The 23,782-nt window shown below is 39.3% G+C and overlaps 1 protein-coding gene across 1 annotated transcript in view; it reads right to left on the bottom strand.

Moving 5' to 3' along the window:
* MYO3B (myosin IIIB) overlaps positions 1–23,782 on the bottom strand; it is a 421,280-nt gene that overhangs the window by 257,441 nt on the left and 140,057 nt on the right. The window contains 1 exon segment of the mRNA XM_068968451.1: positions 5,082–5,237. Within this exon segment, the coding sequence (XP_068824552.1) occupies positions 5,082–5,237 (156 nt within the window).

Consider the following 23,782-nt stretch of genomic DNA (forward strand, 5'->3'; position numbering starts at 1 on the left):
GGTTTTCTGTGCTATTGAGCAATAGTTACATCCATCTTTAATAAACTCTTTATCATATTTGTCATATTGGCCATTTCAAAGATTTAACACTTCCCTGGAGTCCACAGCCCATTCCCAACTTTGAGACCACTTTGCTTACTTTCTTGGAAAGCTAAAGGCCATACAACATCAATTTCCTCATAGCACCTCCTCTTCCCGCTGCCCTTCACATTTTCTGGGTATCACAACCTTTCTGTGTCTTTCCCAACCTAGCTGTGTTTTCTAAGGTCAGTCTTTCTCTTAGATGCTTGATCCTCCTCCCTTGCGCTTCCTCTGTTACCTTCTCTGTGTTTTCGATGCCTCCTTCTTTAGAAGATCCTTCCCTCACCTATCCAGGTTCTTCCCCATCCTGCCTTCTGCTGCCTTCTGCTCCACAGCCCCCTGAAAATACCAACTTTTCTCTCTTCTTGGGAAAGTACTAAAGTGGATAGAACATTCCCTGTCTTTGCAGGAACAGTAAAACATGTCCACCCTATAGGCTATAGTTCTCATTTCTCTACATTAACTCTCAAAACTAAACAAGTCTGTGCCGCTGAGGGGCCCAGTACTGTCTGGACTATTGAAGAACACTTCTTTGGGCAGAAAGCTAGAACCTTTGTGTAAATCTGTAAGTACACAGCATGGGGTGTGTAGGGCATCTGACAGGATATGAAGAGGAAGCAAAGCCTTTTTACTGGTCTTCGTCTCTCAGTGTCTTGCAGTTTCTATCTGATTGCAGTCTGAACCAGGGTAAGGAGCCCAATTCAGGTAGACCCTGTAACACTTCTCTCTTTCCCTAATCTCTCTCCAATTCACCACTAAGTCTTGATGATACTATTATCATAATATAAGGTTGGTGCATAATTGCAGTTTTGCATTGTTGAAGTTTGCCATTTTATATTCAAATACATTCTTAAAGAAATGTGGTTAGGTTATACATTATTTAAATGCACATTTCTTACTTTATTATTATTATTTTTTGCTAATGACATTACTTGCTATCTATATTTATTTTAAACTGGGGAAATGATGTTAGACAAAAAGAAAATTCAAGTGATTTTCTTATTCAAGTTCAAAATGGGTTGTAAAGCAGCAAAGACAACTTGCAACATCAGCAATGCATTTAGCCCAAGAACTGCTGATGAACACAGACTGCAGTGGTGGGTTAAGAAGTTTTGCAAAGGAGACGAGAGCCTCAAAGATGAGGAGCACAGTGGTCAGCCATGGGAAGTTCACAATGACCAACTGAGAGCAATCATCAAAGCTAATCCTCTTAAAACTACGTGAGAAGTTGCTGAAGAACTTCAACATTGACCATTGTATGGTCATTGTGCATTTGAAGCAAATTGGAAAGGTGAGAAAGCTTGACAAGTGGGTGCCTCATGAGCTGACCAGGAATCAAAAAAATCATCATTTTGAAGTGTCGTCTTCACTTATCCTACACAACAACAACAAACCATTTCTCTATTGGATTGTGATATGTGACAGAAAGAGGATTTCATGATGACCAGCTTAGTGACAGGACTGAGAAGAAGCTCCAAAGTACTTCCCAAAGCTAAACTTGTACCCCAAAACAGGTCATGGTCACTGTTTGGTGGTCTGCTGCTGGTCTGATCCCCTACAGCTTCCTGAATCCCAACAAAACCATTACATCTGAGAAGTATACTCAGCAAATCAAGGAGATGAACTGAAAACTGAAATGCCTGCAGCTGGCATGGGTCACCAGAAAGGGGCCGATTCTGCACAACAATGTCGGACGACATATTGCACAACCAACGCTTCAAAAGTTGAATGAATTGTTCTACGAAGTTTTGCGCCATCCACCATTTCACCTGACCTCTCACCGACCCACTACCACGTCTTTAAGCATCTTGACAACTTTTTGCAGGGAAAATGCTTCCACAACCATCAGGAGGCAGAAAGTAGCTTTCCAAGAGTTCATCAAATCCCAAAGCAGATTTTTATGTTCCAGGAATACACAAACTTATTTCCTTGGCAAAAATGTGTTGACTGTAATGGTTTCTGTTTTGATTAATAAAGATGTGTGTGAGCCTCGTTATAATGATTTAAAATTCATGGTCCAAAATTTCAGTTATGTTTGTACCAAACTTATATCTTCTGTTATTTACAATTACCACAGTCTGCTCTCATTCGCCCTCCTAGTTCCAACTCTGTCCAACTCCATTCCATCACTGCAGTCAGAATGGTCTTCCTCGAGTACATCCCTGCTTGAAATCCTTCTGCTGCTCCCAAGTACCTAAGAACACATCCAGGCTCCTTAGCCCATCTTGCCCTGGCCCCTGCCTGCCTTGCATCCCCTTCCTCCAAGTTCCAGCAACACCAACCAATTGTTCACCGAATCCCCTAAGCTCTCTTCAGCCTCTGTGTCTTTGCCCTCTGCTCATCCTTCTTCTCCATGCAGAATAACTGTCTTCTGTTTGTTCTTCAGGATGGTTCAAGGATCACCTTCCCAACAGTTTCCAGGTTGTTCCTTTCCCAAGTAATCTGGGAAGTACCCCAGGAAACCTTCTATCCAGGTACTTTTCATGCAGAGCTGTTCTCATCTGATTTTTGTCTATTTCACACACTGGACTATCAGCTCTTTATCAGGAACTGTATCTGATTTCCCTTGTAGTTCCTCTGTTTGGCAGAGGGCTTGACACATATACACATCTAAATGTCTCTGGAATGAATAAATTAGATTTTAAATAAGAGACAGAAATTTATATTTGTAACATTTAATATTTCTGTACTGTTTATTCTCATGATGTTGTTTGGTAAGTAAATAGAGATGAATTTCCACAGATTAAGGCGAAAAGAAGTGGAGGACTCTGAATTAAACAAATCTCAATGTATTCAACTACAACTGCTGCTAACAATGACTGAGTTATCAACTGAGTATCAACGTTATCAGAGTTATTTAACTCTGTTATCAATGTTAACTATTTTTTAATGTATTGAACTCTCAAAATAATCTCCATTTCACAGATAAAGAAATTTTGGAACCGAAAGATTTAGTAACTTGTCTGTAAGTGGTTGAGCTAGGATTCAAACCTGGCAGAGTCAGGTTTCTTTTTTTAAAACCACTGCATTGTACCACCTGCTGTGTGACCAAAACTGTGCAGAAAAAAAAAAGTAAATTGGGTATTTGCCTCACTCATCTATGAACTTATCCCACTTATTCTTTGCTTTTTCCACCTTAACTTGGAAACTCACAACTTTAAATATATTGAATTACCAGCATCAAACATTATCTAAGAATTTTTCTGGATGGACTTAACAAACACCTATGTAGCAGCTCCCTGTCACTTGCTAAGAGGAAGTAATAATATAGGATAGGTCATAAGATGAGTCAATTACATGCATTATGTTTCCTTTAGAATTAGTCTTACTTTGTCCTAAAGAAGTGCCTGCTTTGACACCTATTTGTGAGGGTTTTTTTTTTTAGTGACTTTTTCAAAGAAACCTACACTTCGGAGTGAAACTTTAGATTACAAAGACCCTGAGAGAAGGGTCTTGGACCCTACGAGGCCTTTGACATCAAAGGAATTAACAAACATAAAGAGCAATTAGAGGGGGAGGTGAGAGAGCCTGGAGTCCTGGCTTTCTATGACAAATGGAGAAAAGTCTTTAAAAAGAGGACACACATCTGGACATGCAAAATCAGACCAAAGTACAAAGCTGAATCGCTTACAACTAAGTTTCAGAAACTGCTCTGCAGCAAATCAGAAGAAACAAGAAGATAACTGACTCAATGTAAAGTATTTAAATGCGGGGTTTGTTTGTCCCTTGGCTTGTATGTTATTTTCATCTTCATTTCTCATGGCGGTTTTGTGTGCGTGCATGTGTGTGTGTAAAAGTGAGTGGTAGAGGAGTGGTGGCTGGCATAGGAACAAAAGCAGAAGACGAAAAAAAAAGATTTCAGTTCCCTGAGGCTTAAACACAAATTCTACTGCTTCAAAAGGTACCAAGTGGCAAGAATTTCTCTACCCTGTAGGCAAGCCATAGAAACAGCCATTGCAGTGGAAAAGGGAAAGCGTAGGAACAAATTTGTTTTGAGCTATCAAAAAGGGAACCTGGTGGTGGTGGGGAAAAATCAGCAGGATACAGTCACCTTGAAACTATGCCTCTAGCTTCCAGAGTTCTGATGCTTTTTGATTTGTAAACAGTTTTCTGCAGAATACATGAATATTTCTAGAACTTGTGACTTGTGATATTTTAGTTTCTTCACCTCCAGTCCTTTGAATGTTCTTTTAATAATAATGGAGTAGAGCTTATCTGCATCCTGGCCAGTTTTATAAAACCAAGTAATTGCTGAGCTGGGGAAGTAGCTTTAGTCGCATTTAATTTTTTTAAAGAGAAATTCTGCCACCCTCTGGACAGAAACCAAATATCTATTTCTTAGAGACCACCACAGAATACTGTCTTAAGGAACTGCCCTTGAAAATAAACTTTTTTTTTTTTAATCTACCCTATAAAAGTAGAGGAGGGGGCAATCACAGTTACTTTATATAGCATAGACAATATCTGGGGAAAAAACTCATATAAAAATACTACATTGCTCCTAAGGAATTTTTAACTAAAGAAAATGGGCTCAAAGCACTTTAGAGAAAAAATCTTTAGTGTTGAACTCCTAATCTTTCCAAAACCACTTTATAGCCTACACTTCTGCTTTCCAGCCTGCAACAGCCAAGTAAAGATTTCTCGCACGATCTCAGCCATGGCTGGTTTCACCCAGTTTTCATTATTGGTGGAATTTTTAAAAATCTACATGTATATTAAATATATATGTGTGTTGGTTTTAAACTAGAACACTAGGGCAGAGTGAGATTTCAGCCACTCTGAGACAAATTAGCCGTAACAGCACAAATGGGCAGCTAGTTTCCGAAGCTTTGCTGTTGTCATCCACTGAGCATGGAGTACTTAATGTCATGTAAATGAAGCTCAGAAATGCAGAGATGTGATAATTACCAGTAATAATGCTGGGTAAATCAAAACACATGACACGCCATATTTTTATAAATAACCAGAGAGAGGAAGCAGAAAAATGCCAAGAACCATACCTGGTTTTAACAACAGGATTTAGATGCTTCTGGTCTTGGAGGACCTTGGCCAGCTGCTTCTGCAGAAACAAAAGCTTCCCGTGGACTCCTTTAATAAATGGGTGGTCGAGGAGATGTGTGACCGAAGGTCGCTTTTCAAAATCCTTAATGAGACACCTGTTCACAAAAATCAACGAACAGTCCAAGTATTATCTTAGACACCTGGCTTCTCTGTAAATATGGGAGAGAGGAGAAAAAGCTCATTTATAAAACCTGATCACTAACCTTACATAGCTGTTTATTCATAGGTAGCAGAACATAGAAAAAAACATTCTCTACTAGTCAAATTAATCAAAATACCAGAAATATATTTTAGTATGCTTTAAATATGTATTGAAAACACAATTTAATTTGAAGTATTCAAAACACTGAAAAGATAGACTGGTCAGACTACATTTTCATTACAAAAAAATGTTTACAATGGAGTCAAGTTGATTAGTCTATATACTTTATTTTAGAATCATATAAAATTATATATTATCATTTAAATAAAATCCTAGTATATGAAATGTCCAGTATTTGGTGGCGGGGGAAATGCATTTCGGAGTTTGCAAGGACAGAAATGAATCATAAAGAAATCTTCACAGAGCAGATTCAATCCCTTGATTTCTAATACCTTCTGAAGAAGCAGAAAAACCTCAGAACAGGAAGTGACTACAATATAATTCAGATGAATTGGAATGGAATTATTCAAACAGGGAACAAAAAGTCCATTGAAAATGGTAAAAACTGGGCTGCATTTAAACTCTTCTGCGGTTAATTGGTTAAAACTGCACGGTTATAACCACTTTCTGCTTCAGATTCAATGCCCTTTTCAAAGAAAACAATGATTCAGTACATTTTGCTGTGTGCTGTATGTTATTAAAGATGATTTTGACACAGGAAATTTCTAGTGAAATTGAATCTGATGAATACCCCTCCAATTACCATCGCATTTCCATTCTGAATAGCTGCCCTTGACAGGAGAAAGAAATTTCAACATCCACACTTTTAAGTTATCAGTCCTTAGCTCACACTGGAGGCTTAGGGTAAACAGTAGATGTCTTTCTGCCCACTCCATAAAATAAACGTTTTCAGTTTCCCCAATAGTGACGTGCTAGCAGCATGTGAAACACAACATACTTAAAATAATGAAACGCACTGACAAATGGTAAAATGTTCAGCCTCACCTTGAGCATCTTTTCAAAACATTTAAGAAGACACACTCCTCAACTATTGGTTTTATTAAAAGGCCTTAATCTTTGCACTTCAAACCACTTTTGTATCCCTTGACTTCTAGTCCTGAAAGATACTTGGTAAATTTCCCAGTTATTTGGTTTTAGAATTGATTCAGGGGATTTTCTATCTATTGGAACTGGAGCTTTCAACTAGAAAAGCCAAAAGCACCCAGACTATCTCCATTCTGCTGCCTGCACAACTATAAATACCACCTCAATCTTGCTATGGGAAGAAATCAATCATTTGACTTTTATAGGTACAGGAGCCTTTTGTATCTATTATTTTTCTTATAAAAATCAGTGCCCAAGTCTGAAAAATACTCTGTTCATATTTTTAAATCAACAGTCTTCCTGGGATTCCATGTATATTCATTTATATATAATTATGTGACTTCCAAAGGAAAATAAATGCTAATAATTCCCTAAGCACCTGAGAAAAAGGAATTTCTGGATAGTTTATATGGTCAGTAATACAGGTATATGGCTTCATCATCTTGGCTTGAGGGACGGTGTATGAAAATTCCCAAAATAGGAACAGTCTGTGTTCTCTGAGAGTTCCTACTGAAAATGGACATGGTGGCTTCATACCACCACCCCTACCCAACCCGGATGGGAAACGAGACACTGCTGCGACCCCTAGCTAAGCCTACCCAGGGATACAGTGAGGGCGCATTACATCTGTCTCCCATCACCAAACAGCCATAGCTCCTGTACTCAAGTATATGCCCAAACATGGGGGATGCAATTCCTTAACAGATTTTCCCACCATATTAATTCCTTTTGCTTTCTGTGCAACTCTCAACTGCTTGTTGACTAGCCAGTACTTAAATAGAAAACTCGAGGAGGCAAAAAGCGAGAGGCATACAATTAATAGAAAATTTACAGCAGGCGAATGGAAAAATGAGGAGCTGCTTCTACCTTCTCCTTCAGGATAGGTGCCTTGGAACAGTGTTCCAGGTACTCAAAGCTCCCTGAACAGTGCTTGAGACAGATCAGGAAATCCATACTCCACCCTTATGAAAATAGTGTCTGCTGGATTCTGGAGATGCAATTAAAGATGCTATAATATCTTTCATAATTTTAGCATCCACTGGAAAAGCAAAGTTGCAAACAAGGTTACAAGATCCTTTGGCATTTTGGAGAGGATTTCTCTCTAGATCACAGGGGGAGTAAGAGGAATGAGGATAAATAATTTAGTGAGATAATCAGACAAGGGAGAAATTAACAAGTGGATCTGTGGTCTCTTGGGAGATTCAAAAAATACAAAGATGGTAGGCATTCTACACTTTGAAGGAAAGACCAAGAGGATTTATTTGTTAGTTCTCTCAGGAAGGCCCAAGTGGGCTGAATGTCATACCACTGGATCAGCAAAACTGAAACTCAGTGTATATGGGAAGAATGCTAAGCAGAGGTGCGACATATCCAACTGCATTGGAGGATTTTTAGAAGGACAGGAAGACCTTGAGGGTAGAGCCTTATTCTAAAACACTTTTGCATACTCTTTTCTCATGGGGAGCAAATAGCCAGGATGAAATGGACTTATTATTTTACTGATAAATAAAAGAAAGTTCTGTCTTAGGAACAGATATGACTCGAAGTCAAGCATTACTAGATATCAGGTCACTGAAATCATATCATTTCATTTGCTCAGCAAACATTTATTACACAGCCAGAATTAGTCAAAATAGATTAATTCATAAAAAATCATGACCCTTTTCCTCAAAGATCTACAATGTGATTTTAAAGCTGGAAGGACAAGAGGAACACAGAAAACAGGAGAAACCAGTGTTTGATTTAGAGTGAAAAGGTCACAAAAAAGCACAGGGTTTTGGAGCTAAAGGAACAAGATTTTCTATTCTAACCCCTCTTTTACAAGGTGAGGAAGTTGAGGTCAAGTCCTGATAGTGATGAGACCAATTCCCTGGCTCCCACAAGAGAACCCCTCCTACCTTGCAGTGTGTTGTTAAAATGGCACAGGCACAATGTGCAGAACAGTACTAAGCTGTGGCAGGTGGGGGAAGCAGTCAGGTAAGCCTAGTGGAGAGAATGAGAATTGAGCTGACTCTGGGGAGAAGTTTTGGAACTAAACTGAACTCAATTCAGGGAGAAGATACAGAAGACATTTCCAGGTTGGGAAACTGGATCAGCAATGCAAGAAGCCAGATTAGGCAAGCTGTGTAGCTAGGAACTCAGGAGGCCACCAGAACGTTGACATTCACCTCCCAAGCTGCCTTCTTTGAATGTCTAAGAACAATTCTATGCTTTAGTCCTTTTTCCAACTTTAACTTGGGAATATTCTTTATTGTTTAAGATGTTGCAATTTTGTGCCCCAAACCCATAACACGATGCTTGTCAGCTTGTCATTCTGTCTTATTCTTCTTTCAGGCAGGGATTTGGTGGATTAATATAGAGTTGACAGTCAAGACCCATAAGAACTCCTGACAGCTTCCATGTCCTTTTTTACAGCATGATTAAATCCTCTAATGATGTCAAGAACAAACATGGAAAACTAAGGAAGTTATAATATGCTTATTCATTTCAGGATTTCTTATCAAACCAGGAATTGCAAATTCCAGATGCAGACTATTTTCTCCCAGCCTGGGATTCAACAGTTTTTATAAGAACATGCATAAAACATTGACTTCTGTGTGGGAATATAGGGGCTGGCCAATGTGAGGTAAGTTGAGTGAAACATTAGACTAGTGAGACATTCCACTGAAAAATGAAACTAGTCTGCTGGTCAAAAGGTTGGGAAACACTGCTGATTCCCTAAATCAAGTAAATCTGGAGTTTCGTAGTGCATATGAGCGTATTAAATGTTCTTAGAAGTATGGAGGTAAAGAAAATTCAATTTTGTTTAGGTCCATGTTTCCAAACTTACTCGGCCACAGATCTTTTTTTGTATAAGTGGAACCAGGGCCCTGCAAATGACATCCTCGGAAGCTCTGTTGTGAGAAGTCAGTACCAGACTTTTGCAAATAACATCTGAGTCTTCGTCTCAGCTGACTGAGGGGAGACACTCAGAGCCCCTAATTTTCACCAGCATGTTTGAGATAACTGTATGCTGTGTTTCTGCAGAAGACAGGGTCTCAAACTGGGGAAATACATTCTCTAAGATAACTTCTTCCCAGAATCTTTGACTCTGGAAAAAAGAAATTGACCAAGGACTAGATTTAGGAAATACTGCATCCCCCCCCCCCCCCACAAAATCGTAAGTAATTTTTTCTTTCAATTTCAGATGTTTTAAAACTCTTTTTAAAAAATCTGGATTTATGTGTGGTTATCTCTGTGCTAAGATACAAAACAAAGGAGTAAAAAATTAAAACCACCATGAGATGTATTACCTGGATTTACAAGGCCATGGAAGATGGTTTAGAATATGATAGAAAAGTCCACCAGAAGAAACAGGAAGCAAACTTCAGCCCTGAAAGAAATTAATCCATTACCTAATTTGAAATTCTAGTACCTTCCATCATGCATTCTTGGCTGAAGATTAATTCTCAGAATTCATTAGTGTCACCACATTAAACACAGGTTGTTGCAGCCATTTGCTGCAATCTCCCAGCCTGGTTTCTGCCAAAATCAGGAGGGAAATAAAGAGCCATTTCTTCACAAGAAATAGGGTCAGGCTTCTGTGTCGGGCTCTGGAGCTGGCAGTGCCCGTGTTCCTTTGGCTCCTAAACGATCACACTATCGGGATGCACCTGCCTGGCCGCTGTAAACTGGCATTTCATAACCAAAAAGCAGATGCCTTCAAGGGGGAGCTATTTATTAAGAGTCACGAATGGATGTTTACTGATGACTAAACTATACTTGATAAAAGCAGCTGAAAAGTCAAAAACTAAAAATACTGGTGAACTTGGAGAGAAAAGCAGGAGAGGGAGTAATTGTATTCTACACGTTGGGACAAAACTAGACGAAAACTTGAGTTTTATGTCTCTTCTCATTTCTTTTTTAATTTGCTCTCTTTTATACTTTCTGCTGTTTTCTTGTGGGTTTGCTACTTAGGTTGTTAAGTGTTTCTGTTGTTACCGAGTAGCTGAACGTTCTTGATCTGAGCAAGCATTTCCTTGCCCCGTGACGCACTGCATTTGCAGTTTGTATCATCAGCAGACAGAAGCCTGAGTGAAAAAGAGGCCTCTGCATGAAAAGAAGAAATCCTCCAGAGGGTATACTAATTATAGGTTAAATATCAGAGCCCATGGTGCTGTCCTGGAAGGAAATTTCCATTTTGGAAGACAAGAGAATGACAATCACAGGCATTTTCCCAATATGACTAATGCCTCAAAAGAAGGCAGGCTGAAAAACTTGACATTGCATATGTAGCAAAACCAGTTCTCATTTGGTGAAAGACTTAGCTCCATTTCAGTTTTCATGTTCAGTCTGCAAATATTGCACATGGTGTTGAACTGAGATCATATACTAAGTTCACACGTAGGGTAGGGATGTAGGATCCTAACCTGAAACAGAGAAGAGAGGACCAGAAGTCTCTTTCTCAGTAAGGCTGATCCAGGGTTATCAATCAGAGAAAAACAGTCAGTATTTGCCAAAAAAAAAAAAAAAAAAAAAAAGCCCTCAGAAGGTAGGATGGAGGGTTTTAAAACAGGAAGCTCAGTCCTTATTATGAGATGGGTAATGGGAGCAGATCCTATGTGGCAAAGTAGGAGAGAAGTTGCAGAGTGGCAGGACCACAGGGCAGCTGGCATCTTGCCTGAGGTCACTAGGGTGAGAAGGCAGGAACAGAGTTAGAAAGATGAGTAAGTCAGTGCCACCTTTAGACAAAGTCATCAGCACCAAAGGTCCAGAGTGAGTTCAAGGGAACACAGGAAGGAAAGAGAAATGGAAGAACATGACATGTGCATCAGGGCAGCTGGAGAGAGTCCTCAAGCAAAAGGAGGGTCCAGGATGGGAGGGTGGCCCTAGGGCAGAGAGCCACCATGGGTAACCTGGAATGACCCAGGATTGTGGCCTGCATGACAACTGTGAACACAACTACCTCTTCATGTTACCTCTATGTCTCTGACCCTGTAATCAATAGTAAATAGTTAGAAAAGTCCAGACTGACTCATCGTATTCTTAGGGAACGTGATTGGTAACAGAAATTCTAGATCCTCAAGCATAGCTTGTCTGGCAGACAAGTTGAGGGCCACAGCTAGGAAGGACTGAAGGAAGAAGAGTTTACTACACCACAAAGGAATGAGTGAAAATGCAAGAGGCCAAGTGAGGAGAGGAACCAAAAGGAACCAGGCCAGAAGTGGGGAACAAGACAAGATGGGGCTCAGGGGACACTGAGGCTGAGGAGCAGCCAGAGCAGAGAACGGCGGTGGAGGTGCAGTCTTAATACCGTTGTTACCGGCACTCCTTCTTCTGTTTCAGTTGTGCTTTCCACATCGCAAAGACTGGGGATGAGCATACGCCCTAATGGACATGCTGTCACCAAAGAAGATCCTCACGCCCACATCTTAGGACTAAGGCTGTCTTAAGGACTGAAACCAGAGGGCCCAAGTCACCACCTTCTCACTCCTCTTTTTCTTTCTTCCTTGATTGGGAAAAGTATCGATACTTTGCAATTAAAGAGCTATTTCTCCAAACTCTGGCCATGTGGTTCAGTCAGGGTGCTGGAAAAAAACGAACCATTACTCCATCACACAGCTCCAGCAACTTTATTGGAAAATTAATCCATGTTCAGATCCCACCATCCGGTTCAAAGGGTTGGGGAAGGTGTAGTCCCTGGAGATGGGAGACCTCTGATGGCTCCATCTCTCAGGCTGTGGCTTCCCAAGGATCTGGGAGTTGGCTGTTGCTGCAAGTGCTGCTGAACTTCCCCTGCAGCAGCCAAGCCACTGCCTTTGGGACCTCTGTGAGGGGCTGAGGTTGGCCGCAGGTCAGCCCTAGACTCAGCCAGGAAACCAGATGTGGGCCTTGGCTTCTGTTAAGAGGTCTTTGCCTCAGGTGGAAATTAAGGCAATACTTGCTTAAAGCAGGTCAGGAAGATGAGGAACAAAGAGGGAAGTGATGGCTGAGCCCAGAAGGAAGTGTGGTTATGTAAATGTGGGTGAGTCAGAGCAAAAAGTTCATTTTAAAATGATACAAATTTTTATATTAATTATATAACTAGATTCATATAACACATATATTACTATATCCAAACTATTATTAACCTTAAAATATTTAAAATAGTCTGTTGATTTATTTAAATGACAGTATACTTAGTCACTGTTACTCAAGCATGACACATGTACTCACTCATTTAAAAAAATTGGGGTGCCAATCATTGGAACAGTAATATCTAAAGGTTAAAAGTCAGGGGTTAGGATCAAACCTAACTACTTCATATAAGTACATGATGATACACAAGTTAATTCAATTCTCTGGGCCACAGTTTCTTCATCTGTAAAACTGTAATAAAGTCATTGTAGGGAGTAAATGAGATGATCAATGTTCAGTGCCTAGTACACAGTAAGCACTCAATAAATGCCAGCTCTGTGGGCCAGCCACTGTACTAGGTGGTGGGGATACAGTCAGTCGGTTCATTGGAGGAAGATAGTACGGCATATGCATGGATAAAATGACATATCCAATTCCAAGTAGGATGAGGGCTATAAAAAAGAAAGGTCAAAGTGCACTGGCTCCTTGAGTCAGATTTGAATAACACGTGCCCATTAATTACCTACTTTTTCTCAACGTGATTCCCGCCACTCAGGATAAAATTACTATTATTAGATGTCCTGATCAGAACTTTCAAAGTTCTGGGGGAACAAAGAATTTTAGACCCTGACAATTCAGCAAAAGCAAAGAACTTTGGCATTTTCAAGTTCAAGCCTTTGGGCATTCCTGTTTTTGAATGTCTGGTTAATTTCTTTGATTCAAAAATCAATTTCCATTTTGACAAACCGTTATGGTCTGCTTCTTAGTCCAAGTTTAAGTGCCAGGGAATATATGAATTCTAATCTTTCCCTTGACCCTACTTGCCATGTTGACAGGAATTAAATCCATAATTCTTATTTGTATGCATTTTTTCCCAGGAAGGAGAGGCAAAGGACAGTACCCAGCCATTCCCTATGAGAACAGAACAACCAGTTTCATAGTGCATGACCATTACAGGTAGGACTACTCCAGGACTGGAGTGGAGAGGCTAGGAGAGTGCAAAATAAATAGAAGATATATGCCTCCCCCCAAAATTTATTTTCTGGGATAATGCCCAATGTACACATATGAAACATTTAGAGTCCAAGTGGGATTAAACTCATTGATTCATTCAAACACTTACTAGGTATTTACTGTGAATAGCACTGCACCAAGTATTTCAAAGAAAAGATGCCTGGAGTGAGATGTCAACTTTTATGGAACTTAAAAACAAGCAATAGGATATAGACATCAATAACAAGAATTCAAGGCTAAAAAGTGTAACCTCTAGAGTGGTTCAGATGAAGTAAACAATTCTAGTTAGGTGAACAGTGTTTCACTGGAGAGATGATATTTAGGTCTCAAATTAGGAAAGCAGTACTGACCAGAAATACAAGAGAGGAGCATTCTAGTGCAGAACACAGTAGGAAAGGAAGCCCATCGGCTCATATGGGGAACAGAGTAGAATAGGGTAATACAACTGTAATATAGATGGGGTGAGACCAGGAACATCTTATGCAGAACCTAGAAGATCATACCGCTGAGTTTGAGTTTTCTTTCTCAGTCACATTGAAGTGGCTTTTTTGAACAGCAAATAACACAATCACTTTATTTTTATTTTTTATTTTTTGCATGTTTTGTATTCTAATTTATTAGATTGTTTTTACTTCTTTTTTTTTTTTTTACTTTATAACACAATCACTTTAAAAAACAAACTGGAAGTATTCTAGAAAATAAATTAGAGGGAGGGAAGTAGGCAGGGAAGGGATCCATTTAGGAAACATACAGTCTGAATTAAAGAAATGACATGGAAAAATGATGGCTATAGCTGTGGAACTTGAAGGCAAGTCAAGAGTACGGAAAGAAAAAAGAAAGAACCATCAATGGAATCTTAGACCAAGTTAAATCTAAGGACAGACCTGTAGCTAAATCTTTGTGAATATAACAATCTACTTTTTACCTTCACTATCCAGTTATAATCTCTCTTGATGAAAACCAAAGATCTTTAAGTTACCAATTCAATGGTCTCTCCCCATTCTATGCTCTGTTCACTGATGACCACCACTGGCTTGCTCCTCCTTCTTGAAATATTCTCTTTCCTTGCCTGCAATGATGCCACATCTGTTAGTTATTCTCTTACTTCTCCATGACCACTTTTGCTCATTTATTTTCACTACCAGGTGGAATAAAATGACAAGGTAGAGGAGAGAGGGTCTACAAAGACAAGCCCAAAATGAGGAAGAATGGAAGTAGAATATCAGCCTTTATGCCCACAGGCTTGGAACTTGCTGCTGAACAAACTCAGGCTTTACCTGGTGGATCAAATGACTCAAATAGAGAGAGTATTTATTTGCATCCTATGGAGAAGGCCATCTCTACTCTCACAATTCCAAACAAGTCTAAACATTCTACTGCAAATAAGTGAATTTAACTACAGTGCACATGTCTGGCACAAAGTGAAAATTAAAAGTGTAAGAAAATCAGCAAAAACTACTCCATAAAATTTACAGTTGATTGCTGCAAATGACTTTTATAATAGCCATAATGAGACATAATTCACATACCATAGAGTTCACTCATTTAAAGTATACAATTCAAATAGTTTTAGCATATTCACAGTTTTGTAACCACTAATAATCAATTTTTAGAACATCTTCATTGTCCCCAAAAGAAGCTCTATATCCTTTAGCAATCTCTCCCAATTTCCATTCAGCCTCCTTAGTCCCAGGTGACTACTAACCTACATGCCTTGCAGCAGGGCCAAAAAAAAGAGTAGTTGTAAATATCATGCAAATGAAATTTTGCACAGCTATTGGCTGCTTTAGTTCATGTTTGTGAGGATACAAACCACTACCAACCCTGTCACTGCCATCCCTCTGCCCAGCTTCTGACAAAAAAGAACCTTCCAAGGTGATGAACTACAAAGGCACAGAGATTGCTCCTTTTGTTCTTGGGAGAGACAGTTCTTCCTGAGGAAGTGGTCACCCAAGGAAGCCAGTTAGTGCTGTGCCTCCGTGTTTAGACCAAAAAATGAACACCAGGGAGGCCAATACAGAGTCTTGTTCAAGCACTGCATTTTTGTATGATAAAATATTTTTCTTTTTTAGGCAAGGGAAATCAACTGGCAAAGAGAGCCTGGGGAGTCCTTAAGGCCCCTGCATTAACATGAAGGAGCAGAACAGCTCCATCTATTACATCAAAGCCTCATCAGAGACCCTAATCCTTTCTGAAAGGAACTCTCAGGCAGCCAAGCCTTTAATTTGATGCATAATGGGCCCTCTAATTAACCCTTGCAAAGCAAAGCATAGACACATAGACACTGCAGGGAAAAAATGTTCTTGGGAGTTGATAAAGAAAGTGGGGGTGGGTAGTGTGGATAGCTTCTACTCCCACTGTTAGTGATCTAACTCCATGCATAAGTTTCTAAATGGTTAGCTTTGTTTTCCTTTTTAATTTTCCTTCTTCTCTCTACAGGGAATGTGTCACTTGCCTGCTCTGTACTGGTGTGTCCTGGGCTTCAAGCCACTCTAACTCAGTGACAAGCATAGACAGGTGATGCAGAAAGACTATGTCACTAAATATACTCATAGCAGCAAATCAATGACATGATAGGCTATTTCAGGCCATTTACCCACCCAGCCTGCTCTAGGACAAACTATTTGTGCTCAAAAAAAAAAAAGTAGAAAGAGTAGTAACATATGCCTGAGGGGAAGAGAACAGAAAGAGAGTATAACAGCTCTAGTATTTCTCTGATGTGTTCTAATTCAACAGAAGATGCCTAGATTTAAAACGCTGTTGATCCTCCTTGTGGAATCCTATCACTGGACGGAGACAACTGTATACTATGTTGCCAAGGACAGGTAACAGGTTAGATGGGTCATGGGTTTCACACTAGTGTGCATTAATAAATCACATACATATTAGACTTCCAGCTCATTTTATCAGATGAGATGAATGATTGAATGTATGACACAGTGGTCAATTATCATGTGGATGATATAAATTCTATTGCGCTGAGGACATTTATCTGTGAATTGATCTGGCTTTTCTAGCAAGGATCATAAATTACTAGCCTTCCATAACCATATGATAAATACTCTAATAACAGAATGCCACCTACTCCTGGTTTGCCAATAAATTTCTACATGGTTTCAGTTAGAGAAGTAATGCAGAGAATCTGGGTTTTCTAAATCTTTATTCTGTTGTCAAAATTATATATAGTATGAAGACCATGGAGAAAAGCCTGTCTTTCCCAAACAAACAGCAGTATGCTAAAGTCAGCAAGTGCAAGCTCCCTATATATTACTGTTACATTTTCAAGGATTTTGTGAACTGACTGATGTTACACTGGTATCTTGAAATTGGTCATGGTAGGAGTACTTATACCATGGAAATCACTAAAATCAATGAACAATACAAATCAACCCCCTACGCCCACTCACTCAGTCGTTAAGTATCACTGCTTGTGGACTAGAGATCCTGGGGAAAACTGTCTGATAATTCAATAGCACAATTCAATAATTTACATGGGTAGAAATCTCCTTTTAGCACCTTTTCCCTCTAATTCTTTTTTTCTCATTTCCTGTCCTGTTGGATTAATAAAATTTTCTATAAACCTCTTTTTTCCTTCTGTTGATTTAGAAACTAGACATTATTTTTCTATACTTTATTAATATTATCCTGCATGTTTAACATATTTGCTTAACTATAAATTTCCCAGTAGTTTTATCCTCACTTTGAGCACAAGAACCTATGCATGCCATAACCATGCATTAAACACTGCCTGGCAGTTTTATGACTGTTTAGTTTTTACATGTTTTATCCCAAATAGTTCTCCTTCTTATAGTTAATAGTTACTTATATCACTCCTTCAGATTGTTCCATGAAGTCAGTTTCATTCCAACTGAATTTATTTCATTTGTTGTTTTGGTGGGTTGTCTTCTTAGCCTTAGGTTTCTTTACATGTTTTGAAATATCAGTTGGCAGGCTCACTTTGAGGAGAAGGGTTTTGTTTTCCCTCTCACTTCCTCTGTGTCCACCCCCACAGACTAATAACTGTAGGGCTGTGTCTTTTCTGGGTTTCTAGCCCCAGTCTACATCGTAGAATGGCATTTTGTGCTCCTGTTCCATGACTGCATTAAGTAAACAGAAGAGCCCATCCCTGTGGCAGCAGAAGATATAAATCCAGCTGCTTACATACCATTCTACCACCTTGAGTCAGAAGCTGGCTAACAGCCATCATCCCAGGGAACAGTCAGCACCACCTCAGGTGATGGAGAACCACGTGGAAGAAACTGCCACAAAGCACAGAATCTTATGGCCCCTCCCCTGCCCCACTCTTTTCCCAGCCTCTTTTTATCAGTCCTGGAGAACCACCCAAACACTGCTTCAAGCAGAAGTCCAAATGAATTGCTTGAAGCCCTGTTAGTCCTTTTATTCACAGGAACCAAACTCCCAGACACCACTACTTGCTTTTGAGCCTAGGAGACTGTGACTTCAGCCCAGCAGTGCACTTTTTGGTTTTATCCATTCCAATCTGTCACAATATTTAGATTCCTTCCTTCCCTCCCTAGCACTGTGTTTTCGGCTTTTCATTTTTACATGTGGCCTGTCATTGTTATCTGTTTGGAAAAGCACAAACTTGAAAAGCCCCCTTGACAGAAAATCTCTTGCATCTTAAGGCAAAAAATCCTTAAATATCAAAATTATTGAATAATTTCTTAACACTATCCTAAATTATCTTTTTAGTTACACCTATAGATGAGAAGAATATATTAAGCTGTTAACATATGTGGCCAAGATTAACATCTATCTGTGAGATGTGCCCCTGATTTTATTTTATATGGAGGAAGCAAAGTTTAGGTCATAGGCCACAAACTCCCCCACTTCCATTTTCATCCATCACACCTTTGTATTCCCCTAAGCAGCCTTGGTGAGGCAATGTTTATATTAAAAGGAAATTTCCAGAATCTGCAGGACACAGTGAAAGCTATTCTAGTGGGAAGAGGGAATTTTATAGCAAGACAGGAATATTTCAATAAACAAGAAAAATCTTGAATAAAAAGCCAAACCTACCATCTAATAGAATTAGAAAAAGAACAAGCAAAGACCAAAGTCAGCAGAAGGAAAGAATAATAAAGATCAGAGAGGAAATAACAGTTTCAAAGGGGATTCTACCAAAAAAAGAAAAAAAGAAGAAGAGCTAATCCTATATTTCTTAAACAATTCCAGAAAACTGAAGAAGACGGAACACCTCCGAATTTATTCTATGAGGTACTGAAGCCAGACAAAGATACTACAATAAAGAGAAAATTACAGTTCAATATCTCTAATTAGAAATCTTCAACAAAATCTTACAAATCAAATTCAACAATATATAAAAAGAACCATGCATCATGATTAAGTGATTTATTCCAGGGATGCAATATTCACAAATTAATGTGACACACAACATTAACAAAAGAAAGGATAAAAATCACATGGTTATCTCAACAGACACAGAAAAAGCATTTGACAAAACCCAACATTCATTCATGATGAAAAAAACCAAAAAGCCCTCAGCAAAGCTGGTATAGTAGGAAAACATACATCAACACAAGAAAGGTCATTTAAAACAAACTCACAGGTAACATCATACTTAATGGTGAAAAGCTGAAAGCCATTCCTTTCAGGAACAAGACAAGGATACCTGTTCTCACCACCACTATTTGACACAGTATTGGAAGTCCTAGCCACAACAATCAGACAAAAATAAATAAATTTTAAAAAGACATCCAAACTGGATGGGAAAAAGTAGAAATGTCACTACTTGCAGATGACATGATATTATATATAGAAAATTCCAAAAATAAAATTAGTTCTCTTGTAGCTCAGTTGGTAAAGAATCTGCTGCAATGCAGGAAACCTGGGTTTGATCCCTGGGTCAGGAAGATTCCCTGGAGAAGGAAATGGCAACCCAATCCAGTTTTCTTGCTTGGAGAATCCCATGGACAGAGGGGCAGTTCATGGGGTCATGAGAGTTGGACCTGACTTAGCAACTAAACCACCAGCATACAAATAATAAACTACCAGAAAGAGAAAGCAAGGAAACAGATTTAAAAATCACATCACAGAGAATAAAATACCCTGGAATAAAGTTAATCAAGGAGGTGAAAGACCTGTACTCTGAAAACTATAAAACAGTGATGAGGTAAACTGAAGGTGACACAAAGATATCCCATGTTCTTGGGCTGGAAGAATTAATATTGTTAAAATATCCATACTACCCAAAGAAATCTACAGATTTAATACAATCCCTATCAAAATACCCAAGGCATTTTTCACTAGAACTAGAACAAATAATCCTAAAATTAATACAGAATACCCAAAGACCCTGTATTGAGAAAGCAATCTTGAGAAAAAAAGGACAAAGCTGAAGCCACCAGATTCCCTGACATCAGAAAAACTATGGTAATCAAAACAGCATGGTACTGGCACAAAAACAGACACATAGATCAATAGAGAAAAATAGAGAGGCCAGAAGTAAACTCATGCATATATGGTCAATTAATCTAAGACAAAGAATATACAATGGTGGAGACAGTCTTTTCAATTAGTGGTGCTGGGAAGACTGGGCAGTAAAAAGTGAAGAAAAAGATATTAGAACATTTTCTCACACCATATATAAAAATACACTAAAATTAAACTAAAGAGCTAAATGTAAGACCAGAAATCATAAGACTCCTAGAAGAGAATATAGGCAGAACAGTCTTTGATGTAAATTGTAGCAATATTTTTTTGGATCTGTCTCTTAAGGCAAAAATAAACAGATCTAATTAAACTTAAAACATTTTGCACAGCAAAGGAAATACTCAACAAAATGAAAGGACAATCTATGGAATGGTAGAAACTGTTTGCAAATGATATGACCAATAAGGGGTTAATATTTGAAACATATAAACAGCTCATACAACTCAGTTTTTTAAAAAGGCCTCAATTTAAAAGTGGACAGAAGATTTGAATAGACATTTGGCCAAAGAAGATATACAGATGGCCAACAGGCACAGAAAATGATGCTCCACGTTGCCAATCATCAGAGAAATGCAAATCAACAAATGAGATATCACTTCACACTTGTCAAAATGTCCATCGTCAAAAAGTCTACAGACAACAAACGGTGAAGATGGAAAGGGAACTCCAGCACCCTACTGATGGGAAAGGAAGTTGGTGCAGCCAGCACAGAAAACAATATGGTGGTTCTTCAAATCCCTAAAAATAGAACTACCGTTTGATATGATCCAGCAATTCCACTCCTGGATATATATCTGAAGAAAATGAAAACATTAATTCAAAAAGGTACATGCACTCCAGAGTTCAGAGCAGTATAATTTACAGTAGCTAATACAAGAAAGCAACCTCCATGCCCATCAACTGATGTGTGGATGAAGAAGATGTGGTGTATATAGATATACAATGAAATATTACTAAGCCATAAAAAGTAATTAGATTCTGCCTTTCACAACAGTGTGAATGGATCTAGGGGGTATTATGCTTAGTGAAACAAGTCAGACTGGGAAAGACAAACACTCTATGTTATCACTTACATGTGGAATCTAATAAAAAAAAAACAAATGTCTGTATATTAAAAAGAAACAGACTCACAGATACAGAGAACAAAGTAGAGGTTACCAGTGGGAAGAGGAAAGGGGGAAGGTGGCAAGACAGGGGTGTGGAAGTAAGAAATACAAACTCTCATGTATAAAATAAATAACCAACAAGGACATATTGTGCAGCACAGGGAAACATAGCCATTATTTTATAATAATTTTAAATGAAGTACAGTCTATAAAAAACTGAATCACGAGGTTGTATACCTGAAACCAATATAACACTGTAAATCAACTATATGGTGGCGGTGGTGCTCTGTCATGTCCAACTCTTTGTGACCCTATGGACTGTAGCCTGCCAAGCTCCTCTGTCCATGGCATTTTCCAGGCAATACTGGAGAGGGTTGCCATTTCCTACTTCAGGGGATCCTCCCAAACCAGGAATTGAACCCAAGTGTCTTGCATCTCCTGCAACACTAGCAGGCAGATTCTTTACCACTGTACCACCTAGGAAGCCCATACGTCAGTTTAAAATAACAAAAAAGAAAGGAAATTGCCAGCTCTGTAGAATGTCATGTCACTGACCGTGGTCCTGAAACATCATGTGCTATGAGAACATAGCTTTTTCTCTTAATCCTGGGTTCAGAAATGGCTCCTCTTCAACCTTTCCTGGACTTCTGAACCAAGTGATGAAGGATGTGATGGTGGGAATAGCAGCAGTGGCCTGGGGTCAGGGGAAAGAGAATAGGAGAAATGGAGAGGAGCGGGCAGATGTTGTTGGAGGGTAATAACCACTAAGAGTGCTGGGGAAGGGATTTGTTTTGATGTTATCTCCATATATTCAAAGCAACCAAAACAAACAAAAAATAATCCACAGGCAACTATGTAGTTGTCATCATTCACTTTTACCGATCCTATCATGTTTTTGACTGTTGCAATTTTATTTTTGCTCTGGGAAAGTATATGTATGTTGTTTGTTGCCGTTTAGTCATTCAGTCATGTCCAACTCGTTGCGACCCTACGGACTGTAGCCCACCAGGCTCCTCTGTCCATGGGATTTTCCAGCGAGAATACTGGAGTGGGTTGTCACTTCCTTCTCCAGGGAATCTTTCTGACTCAGGGATCCAGACCATGTTTCCTGCATTGCAGGTGGATTCTTTACCACCGAGCCACCAGGGAAGCCCATATGTATGTTAGGAGAGTGAATCTGACTACCTTTTACACCTCTCATAATCTTCCTAATGTTATATTTTTGGCTAGAAGAGACTGCTCAAAGATTATGAGTCATAACATCCAACTTCTAACCAGGTCCATCATATGCTGTGTATAATTTTGAAGATAGCACCTCCTCTCTAGGGTTCTTGGTTCTTCAGAAGGAACTGATGTTTATGAATTCCTGCCATGTGCTACAAACTGAGCCAGATATTGAGGATACAAAACAGAAAGACATTCTCTGCTCCCAAGGTACTCAAAATGTGAGTGGGGAGATAGATACACAAACCAATAATTTCAGAATGGCTTGACCTGCTGCTCTCCCTTCCTTATTATGAAGGTCTGTCAAAGGCACCATGCTGACATGAAAGCACGATGAAACGGGGACCTAATTCAAGTTAAGGAGGCAGGGGACGCCCCACGTATTCAACTTTGCTAGAAAATGCAAAGAATATGGAAGAGAAAATCCTATTGCATAGACAGAGTCTATTCTGAATGGCTTAGTGTACTGAAGAGCCTTGGTGTATTCTTTCAGTAATGGAAAGCCACAGGATGATTGTGGGGAGGGCATGACTTGAGCAGTGTGGGGTTTCAGAAAGATCATGCTGACTTATGAGGGATGGTTTCCAATGACTGCAGTTGTAGAAGCAAGGAGAGTAACATGGAAGCTCTTGCCCTATTATAGCACAAAGCTGAGTCATCACCTAGGAACGCCAGAGACCTGTAGAATGGGATATTCTGGGCACCCAAAAGAAGCCAGATAGCAAAACTACCAGCCTAAGTTGGGAGGAGATAAGGGAAACCACATATCCTATGCTGTAGTTAGTGCTCCCACCTCTAGAGGCTCTGGGTGCCTTGGCCCTGGACATGAAGGTGGACAGAAGACCATGTCTAAACACTCCTAACTTATATGGGCAAAGGGGAAGAAGAAGAGTGATTTTGACAGGTATTTCAACAGTCTGGTCACCCTTGGCACCATGTATGGACTGACAAGGGAAAGTACAGGAGAAATCTGAGCAGCCAGACATGGGTCCTCTTCATATGTCCACATGGGAAAGGTGTGTGTGGGGGGGTGGCTGTTGACATTCTGCCTCAAAAACATACATACAGTATCATTCAGCCATAAAAAAGTAATGAAATACTGATATATGCTACAACATGAATGAATCTCAAAAACACACAAAAGGTCACCCATAGTATGATTTCATCTATATGAAATATCCAGACTAGGTAAATTCATCAAGAAAGCAGAGGCAGAAAGTAGATTAGTATCAGCCAGGGACTAGAAGGGAGGAGGAAATAGAGAGTAACTTCTTAGTGGGTATAGGGCTTCCTTTGTAATAATTAAAATGTTTTGGAACTAGGTGTAAGTGGTGGTTGCACAATATTGTGTATGTACCGAATGCCACTGAATTATTCACTTCAAAGTGGTTAATATTATGTTGTGCAAATTTCACATCAATTAAACACACATACACACTGCAGCATCATGAGACTCAGAACAGAGACTGTACTACGATGT

Source organism: Capricornis sumatraensis, chromosome 3, assembly GCF_032405125.1.
Source record: "Capricornis sumatraensis isolate serow.1 chromosome 3, serow.2, whole genome shotgun sequence".
NCBI lineage: Eukaryota > Metazoa > Chordata > Mammalia > Artiodactyla > Bovidae > Capricornis > Capricornis sumatraensis.